General features: G+C 52.8%; 1 protein-coding gene across 10 annotated transcripts in view; it reads left to right on the plus strand.

Annotated features, from left to right (window-relative positions):
* The window catches only part of NCAM1 (neural cell adhesion molecule 1), an 87529-nt gene that overhangs the window by 38085 nt on the left and 23343 nt on the right, over positions 1–26101 (plus strand). For 3 of the 10 annotated variants that reach the window (XM_058041285.1, XM_058041289.1, XM_058041290.1), the window contains exons 2-15: positions 2600–2674; positions 3209–3427; positions 4207–4350; positions 5181–5318; positions 6271–6388; positions 6934–7106; positions 7811–7953; positions 11620–11649; positions 15793–15943; positions 16691–16875; positions 17208–17304; positions 18427–18597; positions 19221–19352; positions 20523–20537. In XM_058041285.1, the coding sequence (XP_057897268.1) occupies positions 2600–2674; positions 3209–3427; positions 4207–4350; positions 5181–5318; positions 6271–6388; positions 6934–7106; positions 7811–7953; positions 11620–11649; positions 15793–15943; positions 16691–16875; positions 17208–17304; positions 18427–18597; positions 19221–19352; positions 20523–20537 (1791 nt within the window). The remainder of the gene's footprint in view (positions 1–2599; positions 2675–3208; positions 3428–4206; positions 4351–5180; positions 5319–6270; positions 6389–6933; positions 7107–7810; positions 7954–11619; positions 11650–15792; positions 15944–16690; positions 16876–17207; positions 17305–18426; positions 18598–19220; positions 19353–20522; positions 20538–26101) is intronic. The other 7 variants (XM_058041286.1, XM_058041292.1, XM_058041295.1 and 4 more) reach the window with 3 other exon arrangements.

Below are 26101 nucleotides of genomic sequence, written 5' to 3' on the forward strand. Positions count from 1 at the left end.
CGGAGTCAGTGCTGAGCTGATGGAGGCTGGAAAGGAGCAGTGCTTTTGTGGGAGGGGAGGGATGTGAACTCCCATTTATCTGAGGGAATAGAACCCCACAGTAAATCCCTAATTTGGTGTATTTAGTGTTCCAGGATACTCCTTTTGTGGAGCCAGAGCAGTGTGAGCACACACATTCCTGTTCCAGGTGTGTCACCTTTGGAATTTGGGCAGCCACAGACTCAGTTCCCAATAATTCACTTTATTTCCTTTATTTCCAGGTACAGCCTCCTGCCTTAAGCTCAGCCTGAGCCCAGCAGGGACACAGCCTCCCTGCCTATTAAACCACGGCTTAATTTGAGCTCATTTCTTTTGTTGAGATGCAAAACTAATTATATTGAACTACAGATGAACAGGAAGTTGCATTAGCAAATTTGTTGTCCTTTTTTTTTTTTTTTTTTTTTTTTTTTTTAATCAATGGGGAATTATTCAGCATTTTTTGGGGGCTGGGGAACTTTATAACCAGATAAAAGATATGGGGGAGGGCAGAGCTATAAAAAGTGTTATTGTGTGATTATGAAGAGGCCTTTTAATGCAGTTATTATGTGATGCTAAAAAGGCCTTTATTGCTTGAAGTTGGAAGCAGAATACAAATGGGCTCGCAGTGTCTATTAAACGAAGAGTGGAAAAAATAGTCCCCATTTCCCTGGGCTGCAAAGCAAAACTAACGATTAAACAGCGATTAAAATCAGCAGAGCTGGCTTTGTGTGTGAGCTCCCAGCCCGAGCTGAGCGTGGGGATGATGGTGAGATTGCAGGTGTGAGAAACGCCAATCACTTGGAGTTTAAAATTCCAAAAGTGTAATAGTAATAAAGTGGTCATAAAAATAGCAATGTAATTAGAGTAACAAAAATTTGGAGAATCCGAATTAGGACAATACGAGACAATAGAAACAAAGAGTTTGGGACAGTCCAGGTACCTTTTCTGGGCAAAATAAGCCCAAAAAAGGCCCCACGGTAACAGAGGATTAACCCTTAAAAGCAACAGCCTGTTGCATATTCATACAGCTCATCCATGATGCATAAATTCCATCCAAACACAGGATTCTGGCTGGGCAGTGTCAGCTTCTGCCTCTGAATCCTGTTGGCATCTTCAGGGCCGAGCAAGGCAGGAAGAAGTTCATTTCTTCTGATAAGGGAGCAATAAATTCTCTTTCTCTGGAAGATTCAGGTGTCCTGTGGCTGCTATCTCAGTGAGCATACCTCATTCCTGTCTTTAAAAAAGTATCTTACGTAGAATAGTTTCTATTTCAACATTATGTTATAACCTAAAACTATATTTAACACACTACTTAAGAAAATTAACACAGCATAACTTTAACATAACACATCCAATATTCATGTGAATATTTGCCAAAAGCCAATCATAAAGAATGAATTTTTCACAGCAGGCAGAGCCCCTTGTTGTGGGGACCTGTTTGTGCAGATGACAGTGGCTGGGGCTATCCCAGCTCCCATTGTTGCTTCTCCTGGAGAGAAGGGCTGTGCCAGGGGGTTGTTGGCTGAGAGAACGTGCTGAGAAAATGCTGATATTGCTGTGCTTTCCCCCTGAGGGCAGCCAGAGCTCCCCCAGCTCCAGGCTCAGTGCCTGACCCCCAGCCCAAGTGTTTCCCCAGCACTTTAAGCAGTGTTGCCATTGGCACGCACAGCCAGGTTTTAATTTCTGAACCAGTGCTTGTTTCTCACAACCCCAGGTGTGCTTGGCAGCTGGAATAATGCCTCTGTGGTCTGGAGGTAAAATTAGCTGCTCTGGGAGAGGGATTTTCAGCTTTTCGCGCACTACATGAAAGGCACAGAGGGTGTTTTCCAAAGAAAACCGATGTTGGCGTCCTCAAATTCAACTTGACCCGGGCTTGTTAGGCCACAGATCTGCTGTGGAATTAAGCTATAGCTGGAGGAGAGCCAGAATCCAATTACATTTTCTGCCTAATGGGTCATAATTTATGCAATGAGGGAAGGAGGCAGGGATGATGCTGGGGGAAAAGGGCACTGGGCCTGCGTGGGTGTGCCCTGGGAGGGGCTGGTAAATGGGAATGGGCAGAGGTGCTGTCCTTTGGTGTTTAAACCTTTCTGTGGTGTTTCAAACATTCTTCTGGTTTTAAAAAACTTGTTCTGGTGTTTAAAACCTTGTTAGGGTGTTTAAAACCTTGTTGTCGTGTTTAAAACCCTGTTCTGGTGTTTAAAACCCTTCTCTCTTGTTTAAAACCTTCCTCTGGTGTTTCAGACCTTGTTGTGGTGTTGAAAACCTTGTTATGGTGTTTAAAACCTTGCTGTCATGTTTAAAACACCTCTCTCTTGTTTAAAACCGTCTTCTCATGTTTAAAACCTTCCTCTGGTGTTTAAAACCTCGTTCTCCTGTTGAAAACCTTGTTCTGGTGTTTAAAACCCTTCTCTCTTGTTTAAAACCTTCCTCTGGTGTTTAAAACCAGCAGTTCAGATCAGAATACAGGTGTCATCCAGGACTGTAAATGGAATGAGGGATCCCTGGGGACTGTAAGGCTGGCAAAGGTGTTTTGCTGGAGCCCACAGCCCGTGTCTGACCGTGCTCATTCCCTTCCCAGCCTCTCTCCAAGTGGACATTGTTCCAAGCCAGGGGGAGATCAGCGTTGGAGAGTCCAAGTTCTTCTTATGTCAAGGTGGGTGCTGGCCAAAGGCCCCTGGGTTCCTTGATTCAGTTCAGAATGAGACAGACCCTGCTGGGATGGTACTGCTGCTGTGGGGTCACTCAGACCCTGGGGTTTGGGGCATGCTGGGCTGTCCCACTGTTCTGTGGGGTCACTCAGAGCCTCAGCTGTGGGCTTTGGGGCAGACCCTGGGGTTTGGGGGTGTGCAGAGCTGGGCTGTCTCTCTGTACTTACTGTTTGCTGCTGTGGGGTGAGTCAGACTATCGGCAGTGGGGTTTGGGACATTCAGAGCCCTCAGCTATGGGCTTTGGGTCAGACCCTGGGCTTTGGGGGTGTGCAGAGCTGGGCTGTCTCTCACTGGGCTGTTTTCTGCTGTGGGGTCAGTCACACCCTGGGATTTGGGGTGATGAAGGGCTGGGCTGTCCCACTGTCCTGTGGGGTCAGTCAGAGCCTCAGCAGTGGGGTTTGGGGCAGCCCCTCAGCAGAGGGGTTTGGGGGTGATGCAGTCCTGGGCTGTCTCACCCTGCTCTCTCCCCCAACCCTCAGTGGCCGGGGAGGCCAGGTCCAAGGACATCTCGTGGTTCTCCCCGAACGGGGAGCGGCTGAGCCCGGGCCAGCAGCGCATCTCGGTGGTGCGCAACGATGACTCCTCGTCCACGCTCACCATCTACAACGCCAACATCGACGACGCCGGCATCTACAAGTGTGTGGTCAGCAGCCCCGAGGAGGGCGACTCCGAGGCCACCGTCAACGTCAAGATATTCCGTAAGGAGCCCTCACCTGGCTCTTGTCTTGCCCCCTGTTGTGCTCTTGTTGTGCTCTCCCTGACTCTCTCCTTTCCCCCCTGGCTCTTTCCTTTCCCTGCTGGATCTTTCCTTGCCCTCCAGCTCTTTCCTTTCCCCCCTTACTCTTTCCTTATCCCCCTGGCTCTTTCCTTATCCCCCTGGCTCTCTCCTTCCCCCTCTGGATCTTTCCTTGCCCCTTTGCTCTCTCCTTTCCCCCCTGGATCTTTCCTTGACCCCCTGGCTCTCTCCTTGCCCCCCCCTTGTGTTGAATTTGCAGCAACCCCAACGAGGTGAGAGATGAGTGAATCTGACTCCACGTTCTTAGAAGGCTGATTTGTTATTTTATGATGTTCTATTAAATTAAAAGAAATTGTATGCTAAAACTGTACTAAACTGTAGAGAAAGGATGTATCAGGAGGTTAGAAAAGAATGATAGTGAAAACTCGTGACAGATTCAGAGAGTCTGACACAGCCTGGCTGTGATTGGCCATTAAATTAAAACAATTCACGTGCTGGGTAAACAGTTCTCCAAATCACATCCCAAAGTAGCAAAACAGGGAGAAGCTGAAGCTTCCCAGCTTCTTAGGAGAAGAAATCCTGGCAAAGGGATTTTTATAAAATATCAGGGTAACAGGCATGCAGTGATTCACTCAGACCTCAGTCCTCCCCTGGGAACAAGGAGATCTCTGGGGTTTGGGGGTTTCTCTGCTCCAGCTGTGCTGAGGAAGCTGCAGTGACCTCTCCTCTCCCATTTTCCAGAAAAGCTGATGTTCAAGAACGCTCCCACCCCCCAGGAGTTCAAGGAAGGGGACGATGCTGTGATCGTGTGCGACGTGGTCAGCTCGCTGCCCCCCACCATCATCTGGAAGCACAAAGGCAGGGATGTCATCCTGAAAAAGGATGGTAAGGCCTTGTTCCTGTCCACCTCCCTCCCACACACAGTGCTGGTGCTCACAAGGGACAGGAGGAGCAGCTGTGCCTGACCCGAGGTCGTGGGATGTGCATTTAGTCACCCCAGGTGCTGTGGTTTGCCTGTGGCAGGACAATCACATCCCCACTGAAGTGGCCACCAGGCTTTGGCACCAAAATCAGCCAAGGAATGCTGGATAAAAAATACAGATGAAAGAAATGCCATCAGACAGAAGAGCTGGGTGTTGTGACACCCTCCACCTTCCTGAGGAACGGAGCTGGAAGCTTCTTGCAGGAACCTTTCCCTTTATTCCCAACTGCTCCAGAGGGGCTGGCAGGGACCCTGAGCCCAGCTGAGCAGGTGTCCCACACCTGGCACACAGGTGGTGAGGCTGGAGCCCCTGGGCAGGGGGATGAGGCCCAGACTGCTCCCTGGCTGATGTGATGCAGTGCAAACGTGTCTGTGGGACCTCATGGTGGAGCTGAGGTCACCTTCTGCTGTGCTGGGAGCACGGAGCCCACCCAGAGAGGAGAATCTGAGGCTGAAAATCCTGTTGGATAAAAGCAGTTTAATAAAGCAAAGGAAACCAAGGAGCTCCTTCAGTGCTCCCCTTCATTCAGCCAGGTCTGCTGTGTCCCCCTGGATCTGCTCACCTCCCAGAGCACAGCCCCAGAGCAGGGGCAGATCCAGCTCCAGCTCCAGCAGCATCTCCATTTTGGGGTGGGGAGGGAGATTTTAGGGGAAGGGAAGGGAAAGGAAAAAGGAAAAAGGATAGGAAGGAGAGGTTGAGTGATCTTCCCTTGCCTTTCCTTGTGCTTTGCAGTGCGCTTCATCGTCCTGTCCAACAACTACCTGCAGATCCGTGGCATCAAGAAGACGGATGAGGGCACCTACAGGTGTGAGGGGAGGATCCTGGCCCGGGGGGAGATCAACTTCAAGGACATCCAGGTCATCGTCAACGGTGAGGGGCTGGGAGCAGCACCTCAGCCCAGGCACTGCAGGAGCTGCTGCCTCACACTCACACCCTCCTCTTCCTCTGCTGTGTCCAGTAAAATGTCCATGGGACGCAGGGAGTGTTTGCCAGGTGTTTACAGGAGAATAACAGCTCGAGGAGCCTGAGGGTCAGAGTGAGGAGCTGAGCTTGGTGGCACTCACCATTGTGGTTCTGGCCACCACACTGATTCCTTTTGTGTCTCCCACCCACTGCCCTTTTGTGTCTCCCACCCACTGCCCTTTCTGTCCTGTGCTGATGACTTTGGCCATGCCTCAGACTCACTGATCAAACCCTGCAGGTGGTGATGCTGACAGGGTTGTTGGGTGGGCAGAGGTGCACAGGAGCTCCCTGTGGCTCACACCTTTGGCCATGCCTCAGGCTCACTGACCAAACCCTGCAGGTGGTGGTGCTGACAGGGTTGTTGGGTGGGCAGAGGTGCACAGGAGCTCTCTGTGCTGATGACTTTGGCCATGCCTCAGACTCACTGATCAAACCCTGCAGGTGGTGATGCTGACAGGGTTGTTGGGTGGGCAGAGGTGCACAGGAGCTCCCTGTGGCTCACACCTTTGGCCATGCCTCAGGCTCACTGATCAAACCCTGCAGGTGGTGGTGCTGACAGGGTTGTTGGGTGGGCAGAGGTGCACAGGAGCTCTCTGTGCTGATGACTTTGGCCATGCCTCAGACTCACTGATCAAACCCTGCAGGTGGTGGTGCTGACAGGGTTGTTGGGTGGGCAGAGGTGCACAGGAGCTCCCTGTGGCTCACACCTTTGGCCATGCCTCAGACTCACTGATCAAACCCTGCAGGTGGTGATGCTGACAGGGTTATTGGGTGAGTGGTGCCCCCAGAGGTGCCCAGGGGGCTCCCTGTGGCTCACACCTTTGTGCTCCCCACTCACCCTGGCCCTGCTCTCTTGCAGTGCCGCCCTCTGTGCGTGCCAGGCAGAGCACCATGAACGCCACTGCCAACCTGAGCCAGTCTGTCACCCTGGCCTGTGATGCTGATGGCTTCCCCGAGCCCACCGTGTCCTGGACCAAGTAAGGATCGGATCCTGTTGGCTGAGATCAAAACAGTTTAACAAAGCAAAGCAAACCAAGGGGTTCCTTCAGTGCTCCCATTGCTCAGCTGTGTCCCCTCCCAGCTCCCTGCACTGCCCTGCCAGGTGTGATCCCCACTCCAGGGACTCTGTTCTTGGAGTTCTGCAGCCTTTGGTGAAGGTTAGCAGCACAGATTGACCTGGAAGGGCTGATGGCAGCTTGGAGTGGTGCCTTGGTAGGAGAGAAACCACCTCTGGGGGGGTTACAGCTCTGTGGTGTGCCAGGAGGTGGGAGCTGGGGCAGGAAGGGGTGGGAATGGGTACCAGGCTGAGCTCTGCAGCCCATGGGCAGAGGAGAAGGGGTGGGAATGGGTACCAGGCTGAGCTCTGCAGCCCAGGGGCACAGGAGAAGGGGTGGGAATGGGTACCAGGCTGAGCTCTGCAGCCCAGGGGCACAGCAGAAGGGGCTGGTCCCTCTGATGGGCAGGCCTGCAGCAGGCTGGGCTGGCTGCTGCCCCCACAGCCCCGTGTGCTCTGTGCCCCCAGGGATGGAGAGCCCGTGGAGGAGGTGGAGGAGGAGGAGGACAAGTACAGCTTCAACTCGGACGGCTCCGAGCTGGTGATCCACAGGGTGGACAAGAGCGACGAGGCCGAGTACATCTGCATTGCTGAGAACAAGGCTGGGGAAGCCGACGCCACCATCCACCTCAAAGTCTTTGGTAACAGCCCTGGGGGGAGCTGGGGGAGCATTTTGTCCCGGTTAATTCGTGCCAGCTGTGCCCCTCTGCCATCCTGGGGGTGTCGGAGCTCCTGTCTGGAGCCATCCATCCCGTCCTTCCCAGCTCCTTTGTGCTCCAGCACGGGCAGGGCTGCTGGCTCAGACCCACAGCTGCTGGAAATGCCCTCCAGGATATTTCCTGGAGTCCTGATCCACCAGAGCTGCTGTTGGAAGGGTTTTAGTGGGGCTTGCTGCAGCCTGGATGGGGAGGTGAGCTCGCCCCAGCACTGTGGGAGTGATCTCAGGCTTGCAGGGGTGAATCAGGAGCTTCCCTGCCTCCCAGGGCTCTGGAGGTGTTGGGGAATATGGAATTCTCCCTGCCTCCCAGGGCTCTGGAGGTGTTGGGGAAGATGGAATTCTCCCTGCCCTGTGTGCAGCCCAAGCCCTTGGCAGAGGGCTGGTTTGGGCAGGGCGGTGGAAGGGGGAGCTGGTAATCCAGGGGTGAACATTTGTACCCTCCTAACTGGCTCCTCCTTGGGGCCTCAGCTGTGGGAATGAGCACAGGAGGTTTTCCAGGTCCAGCACAGGAGGTTTTCCAGGTCCTTCCCTCCTGCAAGAAGGTGCAAGCCCCCATGCTGGCTGGAGATGGTCCCAGCTCTCCCCACCGAGCCCCCCTGAGCCAAGGCTCCTCTTCCCCCTCCCCAGCCAAACCCAAGATCACCTACGTGGAGAACAAGACAGCCATGGAGCTGGAGGATCAGATCACGCTGACCTGCGAGGCCTCGGGGGACCCCATCCCCTCCATCACCTGGAGGAGCTCCAGCAGGAACATCAGCAGCGAGGAGAAGGTAAAGGTGGCAAGGGGCAGCCCTGCCCGGCCCGGGGGGCTCAGCACGGCCCCTGGCACTGCCTGGCACTGCATGGGGGCACGGGGGGCTCTGCTGCTGCTGGGGCAGCGACACGCCTGGGGCAGCGACACACCTGGGACAGTGACACACCTGGGGCAGTGACAGTGACAGCGACACACCTGGGACAGCGACACACCTGGGGCAGCGACACACCTGGGGCAGTGACAGTGACAGTGACACGCCTGGGACAGTGACACACCTGGGGCAGCGACACACCTGGGGCAGTGACAGTGACACACCTGGGGCAGTGACAGTGACACACCTGGGACAGCGACACGCCTGGGGCAGTGACACACCTGGGGCAGTGAAACACCTGGGACAGTGACACACCTGGGGCGGTGACACACCTGGGACAGTGACACACCTGGGGCAGTGACAGTGACAGTGACACGCCTGGGACAGTGACACGCCTGGGACGGTGACACACCTGGGGCAGTGACACACCTGGGGCAGTGACACACCTGGGACAGTGACACACCTGGGGCAGTGACAGTGACAGTGACACACCTGGGGCAGTGCCACCTGTGCCCTCCTGTGAGAGCCACCTGAGCAGCTGGGGAGTCCTCCTGCAATCCCTGCTGTGTTCACCGGGGGGATTCAATCGGGGGCCCCCAAAGCCTGTTCAGAGCAGCTCCTCCAGCTGCAGGAACATCTGGCAGGGGGGATGAGCCCCCTGGCCCAGTGCAGGTGCAGGTGAGGGCTGCTCCTCCCCAGGAGCACAGTGAGCCTGTCCATCCCTGCTGCCCTGTCACACTGCACATCCCCAGAGCACAAAAGCCTGCCTGCCTTTTGTGCTCACCTGTTCTGTTGATCCCATCAACACCATTTTGTTCTAAAAAGGCAAAAATAATTAGCAGTTTTTTTCCTTCTTGAAAGAGAGTGCTGGTGTTGTTGTTGCTCCTTTAATGAGAGCAGGCTGGGTGTGCTGCTGCTGCTGCTGCACTGGAGATGTTTCACGAGCGATCAGGAGGCAGAATTTGGGGCCAGAGCAGGCCTAGACAGAGGCAGGAGTGAGGAGTTGTTGCTAATTAATAATCTGCTATTAACAGGATGGTGCTTCAGGGCTCAGCTGCCTTGGCCATGCCAGGGGCTCTGGCTCAGTGTGGCACTGCGGTCTGGGAGCAACAGAGCTGTCCACTGTCCCTGCTCCCCACAGCTGCCCTGCAGCTCCTAAATGAGCTTTGTTAATTGCCCCCATGACGTCAGCCCCTCCCTCGTTGTCCATGTGTAAGTTTATTAATCAGGGTGCCAGAGCTGTCCAGCCTCAATTCCTCCCCAGCATCTCTTGGGTCCCAGGGCTGCTGTGAATCCCTGCAGTGTGCAGGGAATGGTTCCAGTCCTGCAGAAGCTGCAGCCTGAGCAGGGCACCTGTTTGGGCAGGATTTGGGTTATTTGTTCATGGGTTTGTCTCTGTTAGCCCTGGGACGTGCCCAGGGCTGCAGAGCTGCTGGCTCTGAGGTTTGGGTCCCAGCCATGACAGACTGGGGCAGGGAGGGGATGGAAAAGCTGAATAAGGGTAGAGAAGCCCCCCTCTGAGCCCAGTTAATCCATCACAGCCCAGTGCAAAACTGCTAACTCATTTTTGCTGGTTTTTGAGACTCTGCTTGCTGCTCTCAGGTGGGTGATCAATAGCAAGGGGAATGTTCATGCTCTGACACCTGGAGATGGGGGAAGAGCCAAGGTTTGAGGTGCTGCCATGTGCTCATGGGCTGGTTCAAACCTTCAGGGCAAACATTATTTTATCATGTCCCCTGCACTTGCTAGGCTGGATTATTGAGTGTGTGTGTGCATTTTGTTTTGGTTTGTCTTGTACTTTCTCATTCTCTCTCTTGTGCTCTGAGTTGAGGGAAACCTTTCAGATGTCCAGAAAACCCTGAGGTCAGAGCAGCTCTATAAATACTCCACTACAAATTCTATTAGAATATTTAATTCTATTAAATATTCTGTTCCAAATGCATCTGTTCAGTTTATTCTCCACTTCCTTTCTCTGGGACAGCACAGGGAAGTGGATGGTCTTTGGTGCAGGACAGACAATGCTATTTTAGGAATTTTCACGCTTACTTTTGAAGGTTTCTGTTATCCAGAATGCTTCTCTCTTGCTTTATGTTGTTTGATCTTGTAGTCATCCCTCAGTGAAGGTTTTTAGAGGTGTAGAGATGCCTCAACTCCCAAAACATTCTGGAAAACCCACCCAAAGCCCCAAAGGAAAAGGAGGATTTAGTTCAGCTGTGTCTCCTGGCAGATTTTGGGCTGTCCCAGCCACCATTCCCTGCAGGGCAGAAAGCAGAGGGAGCATCCTCTCAATAAAGGAGTGAAGAGCAATGGGATCAGCTCTGAATTCTCCTTCTGCATCCCAGACACACAGCCCTGATCCTTCATCCAGGGCTGGATCTCCTGGAGCTGCTGTCCCAGCCACCGTTCCCTGCAGGGCAGAAAACAAGGGAGCATCTTCTCACTAAATGAGTGAGGAGCAGAGGGATCAGCTCTGATTTCTTCCCCCTGCATCCCAAACACACATCCCTGATCCTTTATCCAGGGCTGGATCCCCTGAGAGAGCTGCTCTCCCTGTTCACCGTTCCCTGCAGGGCAGAAAACAAGGGAGCATCCTCTCACTAGAGGCATCAAAGAGCAGAGAGATCAGCTCTGATTTCTCCCTCCTGCATCCCAGACTGAGTTTAACCCCAGGGCTGCCCCTCAGGGCTCCCTGTGCCTCCTGCAGGTTCGGGGTGAGCTCCTGTCCCATCCCCATCCCCACCCAGCCCATGCTGTCCCTGAGCCCTGTCAGAGCTGTGTGTCCCGTCTGTGCCATCTCAGTGTCCCCTGGCAGCAGGGCTCTGTCGCTGCCCCTCATTCCCCGAGCCTCCATCTCCATCCCTGCCACCCGTGTGTGCTGTGACACCCCCACAATGTCACTGTGCCCCTCAGCCAGTGCCGCCACCCTGGCGATTCTTGACTCCTGAGCAAATCACAGAGAGCTGAAATATAAATTACAGAGGGGGGAATGGAACACAGCAGCCTGTGAGCCACGGGGAGCTGGTCCTTGCTGCTGCTGGCTTTCTCTCAGTGGGAAATATTTGCTTTGCAGCGAGCTTTGGGCATGTTTCACTGCTCTGGGGCTGGGTGCTGCCGTCCCTGAGCACAGGGAGCTGGGGCTGGGGCTGCTCCTCCTTCCTGCATGGATCCAGGCCTCCAAATGCATGATGATCACGTTAATCAGCGTTAATTAATCAGTGTGGGGTGGTAAACAGACCAGGGGCACAGCACTGGGGCTGCCCAGAGCAACTCAGTGGGCAGAGGTGTGTAGGAAAGGTGAGATGTTCAAAGGAAACAGTCCCTGATGGGATCAATCAGCCTCGAGGTGCCAGCAGCCGTTTTTAGCCATTTAAAAACCAAAGCAGAGGCTGTGAAATGGTGAATTCCAGTCTGAAGCTGATGGGAGAGGGAAGCTGTGATCCCCCACCCCACACACAGGAGATGCTCGGCTTGGAGCCTGCATGTGCACCCAGCTCAATGTGCTGCAGACACTGGTACCTAAAGCAACCTTTGACAAACTTTTATTGCTTTTTTTCTGTCGTTGTCGTTGTGTTCTATATCTGTTCTCTCCAGGCTTCGTGGACCCGGCCCGAGAAACAAGAGGTATCAGATTGTCAGAGCTTTAGCAAAACTTCTTTAGGTTCTTGGTTGTTGGTTTCTCTTCTAAGCATCACAGATTAACAAATCTCTAGTGCAGTAACCAACTAAACAAAGCATTAATCTGACCCACTTCAATTACCAGTACATACAAGGAGCAGCTTCTAGAGGTAGAAATTGCTTGGCATGTAGTGATGCAATTTTTGGATGAGCAAAGTGGCTGTGTTGGGAGTGAGCAACTCTGCTCGTCACCTAAAAATGAAAGGAAAGGCAATTCAAATGAAAAATGTAAAATGTTCTTTTCACCATTTTTTTTTTCTGTGCTGCCAGTGTGAATCATCCTCTCTTACAGAGAGGGAAGAATTAGCACCAACCTGTATTTTGGGAAAGTCATTTTTGCCCAGGAAAGCCTCCTCTGCTCCAGCCAACTCACCTATTTGCTCATGGCAGTCCTTCAGTTTGACCTTCTGTGTGAAGGAAGCTGCATCATGCTCCATTTCCAAAGCAATGCAGAGAAACCTTGCACCAGGGGCATTTCTGCACAAAATGCTCCAAATTGCTCAATTATTTCCATTTGTCTTTGGTTTTTAAGGGTCAGCGAGGGGGAGGTGGGATAATGCAGGGACTGGGGTTGGTGCAAATGGGGTTTGATTTTATTTCACGTTCAGTGCCGTGCTATAATAATAATAATAATAATAATAATAATAATAATAATAATACAGCTGATTTGTAGCCCTTTTGCTTCAAAATGGACCCAGAAGGAAAGTTCCCAAGCAAATAACAGGGGTCAGGTGGAGAACAGAATGAGCTGTCAGAACTGGGTGACTTGGATTTGTATTTTTAGGATCAACTTTGTGGAGGCTCTGATGTTTTAAATCATTTTGAAGCCATCCTAAATCCCCGAGGCTGAGCAAAGGGGAGCTGTAACTTGAGCACCCCCCAGCTGTGTTTCACGGGGAGATCCTGCCCATTCTCCCTTCACAATAATCTGTGGGGCTGTGGCAGGTGGAGCCATCGGATTCTCAGAGCAGTTTGCGCTGGGGAATTTGGAATTTGAGTCGCTGCATCTCCCCAGGACACACAGGAATTCCTGTCCCAGCTGTCCCCTCCCTGCCCCAGTGTTTTCTCTGGGCTCTCTCTCTCCAGCTTTTGATTAATATGAGCACTAATACCATTAAGTTTGCTGTCTCTAAATTTCTTACTGCCTCTTGTCTCAAAATACCCCAGTGGGGTGCAGGATATCTCTCTAAAATTGCTTTTAAATTGCTTTAAAGTTGCCTGGGGGCTTTCAGCAGTGGATTCCAGCAGCAGGATGGAGGTCAGGGCATGTTTGGCATTAAATATTTCACTTTTTCTGGAGGAATTTCGGGTGAGGAGGTGAAGTCAGTCCTCGCAGCATCTCTGGGTACCCCCAGTCACACGCAGACTGGTAACTGGGAATGGGTGCAGCGTTAGGAGTGTTCAGGGCTGCAGTTAAATACAAATATCAAACACTGCTCTCCAAGAAAAGGACAAGGAGAGATTCCCTCCTCTTCCTCAGTGCAGTTCCTGCCTGGGCTGGGCTTTTCAGGGATTTGTGGGGGCACAAAGGCACAGAACGAGGAGAGATCCCTCCTCTTCCTCAGTGCAGCTCCTGCCTGGGCTGGGGTTTTCAGGGATTTGTGTGGGTTTGGGAAGTGAGGGGCAGGCAGGATTGTGCAGAATTACCCCTGGATGATTTATCCCTGGTTTGGGAAAGCTGAAAGCCCCAGAAGATGAAGGGAAGGAGATAAATGCAGTTTATTTGTCTCTGCTGTCCCCTCTGGCCCTGGGCTGTGCTGTGCCCCAGGGCACGGCCAGAATTGGGGGAAATGCCTGCAACAGGATAAATTGCAATAATTGGCAATAGAGAGAACATCCTGCTCTGTTCTGAGGAGTGATTCACCCAGCTGCTCTCCCCAGCACTAGGACTTTGTTATTTTGATCCTTGCAACTGGGGAATTTGAGTAAAAGGGTTACAGATGTCAACATCTGGCTGCCAAATCCCTGCCTGTCCTGTCTCCAGCACCAGAGCCCTTGGTGGGCTGCAGCAGGGACAGAGAAAACCTCAGTGAGCTTTCTTGGCTGGGCTTGTTCTCTTCCTCAGAGTGTTCTTCCTGATCTCTCTTTTTCTTCCTTTTGCCTTTTTGCATTACAAACCAGAGCTTCATTTCCAGAATGAGTTGCATTGCTCATGGAATCCTCCCTGACCACGATTTCCTGGCTCTCCTTTGGGGTGGATCTTGGAGAAAGGCAGGAGGCATTTGGGTGTAAAAATGCCTTTTCTAGAATCACTTCTTGCGATCCCACACTTGTTTTGTCCTTTCCACTCTTCTGGTGAGGTCCCAGAGACAAATATTGGAAATATTCCCAGGTCTGGAGTGCTGGTGCTGCTGGAATGAGCTGGGGTTGGGAGGGAAATCCAGAGTCAGACAGAGGGGAGCAGGGCAGTGAGGTAAAAGCAGATTTTGCTGGTGTGGCACCACTGTGGTTTCATGTCAGGCTCTGAAATGATGCCCACAGCACCACATGTCCATGGATAACTGCTCCAGGGCAGGGATGGAGTCTGTGGCTCGTGGCACTGGCCAGGGAATTGCAGGAGAGAGGAGAGAAATACACCCAGTTGTTTATGTGCCATCACAAGATGCTATTTTTGTGCATTTGAGATTGGCCTGGTGCCCACGAGCTGGTGCTGGAGCTAACTGAGGTGACAAAAGAGATTTATTTGTAGAGACTTTGTCAGTCTCAGCACAGAGAGAGGCTCAGGCCCAGAGGTCTGAGACACCAGAGATGCTTTTTGTGCACTTGGCTGTTGGAAACCCTCAGGTTTTCCTCATTTATCAGCACTGGTCCTGCACCTTGCAAGGAAACAGATGCTGCTGGAGGTGGCAGGATGCAGCAGCAGGCACAGCCCTGAGAGTGCCAGATTTACTCCCTGGTGTAAAATCAGAAATTACAGGAGGGAGTTGGAGCTCCCAGGCTGAGGCAGGAGCAGCAGGAGGGAGAGAGGAGTCCCTGCTTTGTGTTCTCGTGGATTTGGTGACAGACTGGAGAGGGAAGCCAGCCTGGGGTGCCTGGGTGGGTGCAGCCCTTGGAGTCCCCTGGGATTTTGCACTCCCTGTTCCTCTCTGTCAGTGGCATCCCCGCACTCTCTCGGTGTGGGAAACGGTTCTGGAATTTCCTTGGGGCAGGGCTGTCTCTGGAGGCTTTCTTGCCCTTTCCACTGCCCTTCCCTCTCTTGCTGTGCCACGTTCAGGTGCAAGTTCTGAGCTTCCTTTTGCCTGATTCAGCTCTGGGCTCTGGATCTGTTCTTCCTTCTCCGTTCCAGGGGCACTGAGATAAAACCAGTATTGCTGAGGGGACAGGAAGGGCTGGAAGCTTTTGGGGAGGTTTCCTTTTTGTTTTTTTAATCTCTTTGCATGTTGGATCTCTGCAGTTCCCACCCTGGGGAGAAGCTTTGTGCTCAGTTTGTGTGGTGTTCTCAGCCATGTGGGAGCTGAGGCTTTGCTCCTGCTCCTGATGTTCCCCCTTGGCCCGAGTGCTCTGAGCCCCTGCACACACAGTGACAGAGCTGCCCCTGCTGCTCTCGCCCGGCCTCAGCTGGGGGATCTGCAGTGCTGGGGTTGGCTCAGCCAGGGGGTGTGCCATCCTGGGACAGGGTTTGTGCCATCCTGGGGCAGGCTGTGCACCATTGTGCCATCCTGGGGCTGCCAGGGGCAGGCTGTGTGCCCTGCTGGGGCTTTCGGGGGCAGGCTCTGTGCCATCCTGGGACTGGGTTTGTGCCATGCTGGGGCTGCCATCCTGGGGCAGGCTGTGTGCCATCCTGGGGTGTCCCTGGGTGCCCGGGGCCGCCCCTGACGGGCTGTGCTGTGTGCCCTGCTGGGATGCCCAGGGCTGTGGCAGGCTGTGTGCCCCGTGGGGCGGGCAGTGTGCCCCAGGGCCGCCCCTGACGGGCTGTGTGCCATCCTGGGGCTGCCCCGGGGCTGGCAGGGCAGGCAGTGTGCCCCAGGGCCGCCCCTGACGGGCTGTGCTGTGTGCCCTGCTGGGATGCCCAGGGCTGTGGCAGGCTGTGTGCCCCGTGGGGCGGGCAGTGTGCCCCGGGGCCGCCCCTGACGGGCTGTGCTGTCGCAGACGCTGGACGGGCGGATCGTGGTGCGCAGCCACGCTCGCGTCTCCTCGCTGACGCTCAAGGACATCCAGTACACGGACGCGGGCGAGTACATCTGCACTGCCAGCAACACCATCGGCCAGGACTCGCAGGCCATGTACCTGGAGGTGCAGTGTAAGTGCCTGGGGGGCTGGTTCCTCCCTGTTCCTCCCTGTTCCTGCCCTGTTCCTGCCCTGTTCCTGCCCTGTTCCCTCCCTGTGCTCCCCGTCCCTCCCCTGGGTGCTGCTGAGGGTGAGGGTGTAGACCGTGAGAAGCATTTTTATTTAAACCAAAACCCAATTTATATTACATAAAGGAAAAAAAAGTGAAGTAGATACTCCGTTTATCACTATTACAATCACTGGTACAAAGGGCTGTAACACAGTGATGAAAAGAAAGAGAAATGAATTACAAGTCAGAGGCTGCAGTAACTCTCTCTGTAGTTGGGAAGCAGCTCAGGCTGGGTCTCTGTGCCTGGGTCTTCTTTGCTCCTCACCACAGATCTGCAGCAGTCCCATTTCTTAGGAGCAGAATGAGGAGGGCGAGGCTGTGCAAGTCTCCCTGTGAGACGTTGCAGGGTGTTCTCTGTGCCTGGGTCTTCTCTGCTCCTCACCACAGATCTGCTGCAGTCCCATTTTTTAGGAGTCAGGTTCTGCCCTAGAGCACCTTCCCAGCCCCATCGTGCTGTGTGCTCCTGCCACGCTGCTCCTTTGTGCCTTCAGCAGCAGATGTTCCCCACGCCCTGGAGGAGAGGGCAGTTCCCATTTCCCATATTAGATTCCCCTTCCCGCATTGAGGTGGACTCCAGCCAAGGGTTCCTTACGGAGAGGCTTTTCTGGGAGCTCATCTGGCTCCAATTTTCCTCCCAAATGTCTCTTCCAGATGCCCCCAAGCTGCAGGGCCCTGTGGCCGTGTACACCTGGGAAGGGAACCAGGTGAACATCACCTGTGAGGTGTTTGCCTACCCCAGTGCTGTCATCTCCTGGTTCCGGGATGGGCAGCTGCTCCCCAGCTCCAACTACAGCAACATCAAGATCTACAACACGCCTTCAGCAAGTTACCTGGAGGTGAGGAAAAGCCAGGAGTAACGTCAGATAAATGGTGATGGAGGAATTCAGTCTGGTCCTCTTGGTAGAAGTGAAGTTGGGGTGGAGTTTCTGGCATATAAATCCTGAGAAAATCAGGTTGTGGAAGATAAAGAGGAGCAGGAATTGGAAGATAATCAGGTAGCAGAAGAGACAGCCCCTGCTTGCCTCTGTGCCCACTGCAGCTCTCCTGGACAGCTCTGAGAGCACAAACACCTGGGCTTTATTGTAGCTTCTCCCCAGCTGAACTCGGGGTGCCTTGGCAGAGTGGAAAGGGTTTTGTGATCCCAGCCGAGCCTTCCTTGCCCCCACAGGTGACCCCAGACTCAGAGAATGACTTTGGGAACTACAACTGCACGGCTGTGAACCGCATCGGGCAGGAGTCCTCCGAGTTCATCCTGGTGCAGGCAGGTGAGCAGGGAGGGGGACACAGGGTGGGTGACACAGGATGGGTGACAGGATGGGTGACACAGGGAGGGTGGCATGGGGAGGGGGACACAGGGAGGGTGACACAGGATGGGTGACAACAGGGTGGGTGGCACAGAGACCCTGCTCTGCTGGCCCCTGACAGCAGCTCCAGCCTTCAGAGAGGCTGTTCACACATTCCTGCTGCCTTGGAGCTGCTCAGCATCTCTGGTCCCTCGTTTGCCCAGGGGTTTGTTGTTCCCTGTGCTCCCAGAGCTGTGATTTGGATTTGGGCACCCCTGAGAGCAGCTGGGCTGCACATCTCAGAGCTGGGCCAGCCTGGGAGGGCTCCAGGGTGCCACAGGGGCATGTTTGGGCATTATTAAGCTCCATTATTAAGCTCAGAACTTCCTAATATCTCCCTAGATAAACTTTTCTGCAGCTAGGGAGTCATTCTAGCCAAGCATTAGTACACAAACTATTGTTCTATTTGTTTTTACTTTTCTACTTCTTACATAACTTTTCTGCTGACCAATCTCATGGCTGCTGCTCAGCTCCAGTCACAGTTCTGCTGTCTCTGAGGCCTGTCTTGTGCAGCTTTCCCAAAACCCTCTGGTTTTATGGATTCCCACAATAGAGCTCTGTGGAGGGGACACTGGGGACAGACTGACATCCAGAACTCAGAGCCCTGTGGAAGGGACACTGGGGACAGAGTAGCAGCCAGGACTGCAGTGTCCTGTCAAGGGACAGGGGACAGAATGGCATCAAAGCTCTGTGAAAGGGACACTGGAGACACACTGACATCCAGGACTGCAGAGTCCTGTCAAGGGACAGAGGGGACAGAGTAACATCCAGAACTCAGAGCCCCGTGGAAGGGACACTGGGGACAGAGTGGCATCCAGGATAATTTTGCTGCACTGCTCTGGTTGTTCCCTTTTGGAGAAGGGACTGGCTCCTAGAGAGGAGCCCAAATTAACATCCCTGCACTAACTAACATCTCTAAACCTGCCTAAGCCCTCTGTGAGGCTCAGCCCCTCCCTGTCCCGTGCTGTGTGAGCCCAGGGCTGCGGGCTGGTGCCAGCCCCTTGCCCAGCTCCGTGTCTCACCGCTGCTGTCCCTTGTCCCCAGACACGCCCTCCTCGCCCTCCATCGGCAGGGTGGAGCCCTACTCCAGCAGCGCCCAGGTGGAGTTTGAGGAGCCCGAGGCCACGGGCGGGGTGCCCATCCTCAGGTACAAGGCGGAGTGGAGGGCCCTGGGCGAGGGCGACTGGCACTCGCGGCTCTACGATGCCAAGGAAGGTAGGAGTGACAAGAAACACCTGGTTCCTTCCCCACCAGCGCTGAAAAACATGGACTTTCCTGTCCAGGGAGGGTGGAGGGTTCAGGCTGGAGGCTCCAGACAAGTTTTTACGTTTTTAAATGTTTACGCATTTTAGATATTTGCTGTGAGTGTCTCGTGGAATTTTCAGCTGGAAATGAGGGTTGGGCTTTGCTGAGAGCTCAAGAACCCTGTGCTTGGAATTGCAGTTTTCACTTGCTGCTTCCCACAGGAGGCTTTTGAGCCCTCATCTGTAACCCCTTGGTCCCCCTTGGACAATAAACTCTGCTATTCCAGCAGCAAGCCCATCCTGTTGAAATGATCTATAGCAGTGCTTGTGGCACAAAATCCATCCTGGAGTCAAATAAAGCAAAAGAATTCTGATTTGGGGAGGGTTATAAAAGGGAGAGTTCTGTCCAGAGCTTAATCCTCCACCACCAATCCCATGTGGAGCTGAAATTGTTATTTTATTCCCCACTGCAGTGGTGTGATCCCAGCTAGAGCCAGCTCTGTTTATCCCTTTTCTCCCTGCGCGGGGACAAACAAAATTTGTTCATTTACTTCTTGGAGCCCTGAGCTTTTCTGTGCTTTTTCTGCCCCCCAGCCAACGTGGAGGGCGCAGTGACCATCACGGGGCTGAAGCCTGAGACCACCTATGCAGTGAGGCTGTCAGCAGTCAACGGCAAGGGCGTGGGGGAGCTCAGCCCGCCCGCCGAGTTCAAGACACAGCCAGTTCGTAAGTACAGCCCGGGCCAGCCCTCCCTGCAGCCTCCCCGAGCATGGATCTCGCCTCTCCCCTCTCACAGACCTCGCTGCCCCCTCTGGTTTCTCCGTGGGTTTGGGTTTGCTCGGTAATTCAGAGGTTGCTTTGAAGGGAGGAGTTGTTCCGCGTGCGCTGGTTGGTGTTTGCAGCTCAGCCTTGGTGCTGCCAAGGAGAATTTTAATGAGGAGAAGCAGCTGAGGAGGGGTTTGGTCACAGAGAATGTGATGTCACTGTCACAAGGTTTGTTTTCCACACTGAGGTGTCCAGCACAGGACTGGCCTTGGGCTGTGGAAGGTGAAGGAGGGAGGGTTGCTGTGTTTGAGATGCCCCTGCAGCTCTGGATGGATTCCATGGGTTCCTCAGGCTCTGCTCTGCTCTGCCTGGGCCATTCCCAGGTTCTGCTGTGGCCCAGCACTGTCCTCCTGCTCAGGGAAGAGTTAAACCCCAGGGAGCTGTTCGGGGTGGGAAGGGGAGCAGGAGGAGAGGATGGAAGGTGCAGTGGGCAGGGCAGGTGTGACCAGAGCAGGCAGGGAGAGGATTTGACCTGGTTCTGTCCCTTTGCTCCTGCATCCAGCCCTGGCTGCTGCTCCCAGCCCTGAGCTGGAATTTTCTCTCCAGACCCCTGAGCTGAATTCTCTCTCCAGTCCCCTGAGCTGAATTCTCTCTCCAGTCCCCTGAGCTGAATTCTCTCTCCAGACCCCTGAGCTGAATTCTCAATCCAGCCCCCTGTGCTGAATTCTCTCTCCAGCCCCCTGAGCTGAATTCTCAATCCAGACCCCTGAGCTGAATTCTCTCTCCAAATCCCTGTGCTGAATTCTCTCTCCAGTCCCTTGAGCTGGAATTCTCTCTCCAGTCCCCTGTGCTGAATTCTCTCTCCAGACCCCTGTGCTGAATTAATTCTCTCTCCAGCCCCCTGTTCTGGACCCAGGGCTGTCCCTGCCCACCCCAAGCATGCCTGGAGTCCCCTGAGCTCTGCCCATCCCTGCTCAGCAGGGCACACGTGGGATGCTGATTTTCCAGCTCCATATTCTCTGTCTCCTCACATCCTCTACATTTTTTTTTTTTTTTTGTTTGTTTCTGTGTGTCTATTTCTGTCTTTTTATTTCGTTTTTGGTCTGTGTCCCATCCATGGATAAACTGCAGGCATCCCTCACCCACGTAAGTGCTCTCTGCATTTCTTTCAGTCTCTCTTTTTGTGTTTTTAGAGTGTTCCTCTAACACTTCCAGCTTTTAACTCTTTTAATTTAGTGCCTTTTTTCCTGTCAGAGGCTGTAGGACTGGAGTAGTGTTCATTCCCTAACCACACTGACTCTGGAGTAGCCACTGCTCTCGTCTAGAACAGAATTGGGGTTAACTCTTTGTCTGTGCTCCACAGCATGCAGTTGGAATATTTAATGTAGTGATTATCTAATCATAATAATAATCAAAATAATAATAGTTAGCTTGTTGACTCAGAGTGGAGTAGTGGAAGGCTTCATATTTATGAATCCATTAAAAACAGTTCAATTTTAATGATGCTGAGATCATTCAGGGAAATCAATTCAGCCAAATTGCAGATCTGGTTTAGACCAGAGCCAACCAAAAACTTCAGCATTTTGAATAGCTTCCCAATTTTGAAAGCACAAAATGGAAGGAAAAAAATTCAATTTTTTTTCCCTCTTCTCACTAATGATTTTACCATTGGACAGTCTTCCAGCACTTGTGTAGATTGTGTGATTAAGTAAATAAACCTCATACTAAATTTTAAATAAATGGCATGTTCCCACTTCCAATGCAAAATGAGTCAGAAATGTGATGGATTTGTGTAATTGTGAGTGAAAAGTGGAGATGGCTCCATAGCTTTGTGCCTTTCCAATCAAACCTGATCAATGGAGCTATAAAATCCTCTTTATCCCAGTGAGCATTATGGCATTTATCAGTGCCTCCCTGTGGGGAGCTGCTGCTACTCCCAGCATTACAGGGACAAGCTCAGAGAAGCTTCTTTGAGATTCCTGAAGTGAAAAACAGGAGAGGATTTAAAAATATTTTTATTAATATTATTTATTATTTATTATTTTATTATTTTATTTTTTTAAATTTTTATATTTTTATTTTTAACCCAAATTTTGAATCCTGCTTGTGCCATTTCCCCTCAGAGATTGCATAGGACCAAAGCTTGGATGTAGGGGAGCAGGAAGGGGAAGGATGGATGGACAGACAGACAGACAGGCAAGGCTGCAAACTGCAGCAGTTGGGGAGGCACTGGGAGACATTCCCAGAGCATTTGTGCAGTGTGAGGTTGTTTGGATCCCGTTGATTCCAGGAGCAATAATAAAAAGTAACGCCGTGAGGGTGGTGACGGTCAGGGTTGGAGCCCAGGCTGAGGACTGGGGCAATCCCTTCTGAGCTGGAGATAAACCCAGGGAGGGCAGGGCTGGGATCCCCAGCGGTGCTGCAGGAAAAGGGGAAATGCAGCGGAAAGGAGAGCAAAAAGAGCAGGAAAAGCTCTGCTGCAGCCCCAGCCTCATGGCCAGCACCCGGGGACAGGTGGGTGGCTCTGCACAGCATTCCAGCACTTCTGGGCTGGAGTCTTTTGCTTTTTTATGATTATTTTCATGTGGCAGCAAGCTGCCAGTCCCTCTGTGCTCCCCAGGGCAGGGTGAGCTGCAGTTCTCCCTCCTTTAACTCATTTTTCATTTCAATTCCATCCTGCCCTTGAAGCTCTGCAGCTGGCGTCGCCCTGGGATCATCCCCCAGTTCTCTCTGCTCCCTTCCAGAGCCCATCTCAGACCCTGCCTGGAAATGGCACCACACAAATGCCTTTTCTCCATCTCTGCTGGCATTCCAGTCACCTCTTTGTGGGCAGTCACAAGCAGGAGGAATTTTTGTCCCCTCTGGAGTGATTTGAAGGTCACAGAGATGTCTCAGGAATTTTACAGCTCAGATTAACCAAGGCCACTTGTTTTCCTTGCCCTATTATTTAGAGTCTCTGTCTGAATGTAAAACCTGACACAATTTTTAATGCCTGCTGGGATAAGCCTGAAGTCATTTTGATTTATTTAATTTCCCTCAGTAAGAAAAAGAAGTTTCTGTCTATCTTAGAGAGCCTCTCCATGAGGTAATTAGTGATAATTACGGATTATAGTGGCACAGATGAGAATTCTGGAGATTGGAGGAGTGTCTGAGTTGACCTGGGTTTGTATTTTCATTTTAACCATTTGCTGCTTTTCTTCAGTTCCTTTTCCTTACAAATCTGCAGCCAGACAAAGGCTGGAGGAGGAGTGGGGTGGGGTTTGAACCCAGAGGTGTTCAAAGAGAGCAGAGCATGGTGTGGAGCCAAAATACCTTTGGGTACAAACCAGCTCTGCAATCACCCCAAACCAGCACTGCAACCATCCCAAACCAGCACTGCAACCATCCCAAACCAGCTCTGCAATCACCCCAAACCAGCATTGCAGTCACCCCAAACCAGCACTGCAACCATCCCAAATCTCCTCGTTCCCTGGGTTTGGTGCCAAAATACTTTTATGTACAAATCAGCACTGCAGTCACCCCATGTCCCACATCTCACGTGTCCTCATCTCCTAGGGCTGGTACCAAAATACCTTTGGGTACAAACCAGCACTGCAATCACCCCACATCTCCTCATTCCTTGGGGCTGGTACCAAAATACCTCCAGTGCAAACCAGCACTGCAGTCACCCCAAACCAGCCCTGCACTCATCCCAAATCTCACATCTCATTTCCTGGGGCTGGTACCAAAATACCTTTGTGAACAAACCAGCACTGCAATCACCCCACATCCCACATCCCCTCATTCCCTGGGGCTGGTACTAAAATACTCTTGAGTACAAAGCAGCACTGCAATCACCCCACATCCACATGCCCTCATTCCCTGGGGCTGATACTAAAATACTCTTTGAGTACAAACCAGCTCTGCAATCACCCCACGTCCACATCCCCTCATTCCCTGGGGCTGATTCTAAAATACTCTTGAGTTCAAACCAGCACTGCAATCACCCCACATCCACATCCCCTCATTCCCTGGGGCTGCCAGGACCCCTCTGGGGCTGCCAGGACCCCGCTCCCTGCAGCAGCAGGGCTTGGCAGGATTTCTGCAGCTCCCTGGGTGCCCCAGCCCTGCCTCAGGGCTGGCTGTCCCCCTCAGTGCCCTCCTCCTGAGCCCTGCCCTGTTTCCCTGCTGTCACCCCCTGGTCCCCACGCTGTGCATCCTTGTGTTTCCATAGCAACTCCAGCTGCGGCTGCTGCATCCCTGAGCCCCGTGGCTCTGAGTGAGTACCTGGGGCTGCTGGCCCTGCCCTGGGAGCTGCTGGAGCCCTGGATGCCCAGTGCCAGGGCTCTGGGGCACCCTGGGCTGGCTGCCGGCAGCAGTGTGCAGTGTGAGCATGTTCACAGCCCAGCATGCTGCCCCTCTCCCCCCTTCTGAAAAATGGGAATAAAAGGCTCAGAAAAAGCACAGAGAGGGAGAGAAAGAGGAATAACCTCCCAAATCATCCTTTCCAAAAGGAACGCTTCCTTTAGTGTTCCCCATTTTAGTGTTGCAGCTGCCTTTGCAAAAGGGAAGTGCATGAAATCATTTTCCTGCTGCCCTGCCTTGCTTTGAATATAGGGAGATACAGTTGATATTGAAATGAGGGATATTGGTTGCTGGAAGAAGATGCAAATGAGGAGGTAAAATACCCTGCAGGAGAGATCCCAGGGCCCTGCTTGCCTTACAAGAGGCCTCAGGCTTCCAGAAAATTCCACATCTGAGATGGGAGCTGGGTTCAGGCTGCCTTGGTTGGGTGGCCAGGGAGAGGAGAAGCCCTCAGTGAGGATCTGAGTTGGTGGTGCATGTGTGTGCTTTGAGTCACTAATGGTCTCTGCCGAGCCAGGAGCTGCTTGTGTGCCTTGCAATAACCCAGAGTGTGTCTGTGGTCACTGGGGTGTTTACCTGAGGGGGGTAGGAATGGTTTTCTGAATGGAAAACACTCCAGGCATGAAGTGTGGGGTGATCTGGGGGTTGGGATGGAGGGAGAGGAGAGTGTGGCCAGCCAAATGTATTTATAATTAATAATAATGAGTGCTTTTATGACTGGCATGTTTCGTGGTCTCACAGGTGACTCTAAATCTCCTTTACCTGCCAGTGGCCACAGCAGTGAGCTCCTCATGCAGTAATTTTCATTTCCAAATGCCAAACCCCAATCCCTGCTGCGCCCAGGGGCTGAAGAGACCTTTTCATTGCTGTCAGCCTGGCAGGATGGGCTGGAGAGGGCAGGGGCAGGCTCTGCTGCTCATCCTTCATCCCTGAGCTGGCAGAGACTCCCTCCTGGCTGTCCCTGTGTGGGCTGGGCACAGCTCCCCTCGAGGGAAAACCTGGGGTCGTGTTTTACACAATATGAAAAAAGGAATCTTCGCCCAGAAAAGCTGCTGAGAGCTAATTAATGATAAACATTTCCCAGTTTTGGTGGTGTGGGGGCTGCGTGTGAGGAGGAGGAGGAGGGGGAAGTTTCCTTTCCCTGCCCTGGGGCTCGGGCTGTGAGCAGGAGCAGAGCTGTTGTTGGTGTGCCCACATGGGTGTGCTGGGCTGTGCTGCAGCCTGTGCAAATGGGGGATTCAGCAGCAGGGACAGGGCAGATGCTGCTCCAGCCCTGCTTCATTTCATTGCTGCTGCTGCTGCTGGGAGGGCTCTGTGCCCTCCCCTGGCCCCTCCTGGGGCTCAGAGCAGCAGCAATTGGGGAGTGGGAGCTGCCCTGGGCACCTCAGAGGCAGGGACAGAAACCCAGAGAGGCTGCAGGGCTCTCTCTGCTGCCTTTGGGGTGTGGGATCAGTGGCAGATGTCTGGAGGCATGGAGGAGCTTCAGGAATGGCTCTCCTTGGGTTTAACCCTCTGAGGTTGCTCCAGGAATCAGTTCTGTGCCAGTTTTTACGTTTTTCTTGCAGCTCTCTCCGCTCTGGGACCTGCTTTGCCTTGCAATGGTTCAGTTCATTGAAAAAAGGGATTTTTTTTCAGGTTGGAAGGTGCTTGGAGCAACCCAGTGGAAATTGCCTCTGCCTAGGAGTGGATAATCCTTCCAACCCAAACCATTTTATTCTCTTCATGCTGCTAACTGTGCCCTTGATCTTTACCTGAAGCCCCTCTGCTGAGGACAGGAGCCTCTCTTGCCTGGTGTGAAATCTCAGTTATATTGAATTCACTGCTGCTTGGCAGAGGTTTCTTCCTGACCAGAAAACACGGATTTTCCTTCCAGGCAACCTCACAGCAACTCCTAAACCTCCCTCCTTCACGGTGCCCAGAGCTCTGTGTTTGAAGAGAATGGATTGAGAGCTTGGCTGTAACAAATGGATTTTACATTTTGTGCCATCAGTTCTTTGCCTGTAATGGTCTGTCCTTAATCTTGTCAGAGACAAGCACCCAAAAGATTAAGGGTTTAATTCTCTGTACATCAAATTAGCAGGGAACTACCAGAGCTCTGTGGAGTAGCCTCATTAGGGTGAGACAGAGGTGAGAAATGGAGAGATTTGGGAAGGGAGCTCGGGCTCAGTGCTGAGCTGGCAGCTGAGTTCCTCTCATTCCTGCACTGTCCATCCCTGCCAGCAGCTGCTGCCTCCCCTGAGCCCCACTGGGGATGGATTCCCTGTTCCTGGGCCCCACTGGGGATGGATTCCCTGTCCCTGGGTCTCATTGGGGATGGATTCCCTGTCCCCCATTGGGGATGAATTCCCCATCCCTGAGCCCCACTG

This window comes from Melospiza georgiana, chromosome 27 (assembly GCF_028018845.1).
Source record: "Melospiza georgiana isolate bMelGeo1 chromosome 27, bMelGeo1.pri, whole genome shotgun sequence".
Taxonomy (NCBI): domain Eukaryota; kingdom Metazoa; phylum Chordata; class Aves; order Passeriformes; family Passerellidae; genus Melospiza; species Melospiza georgiana.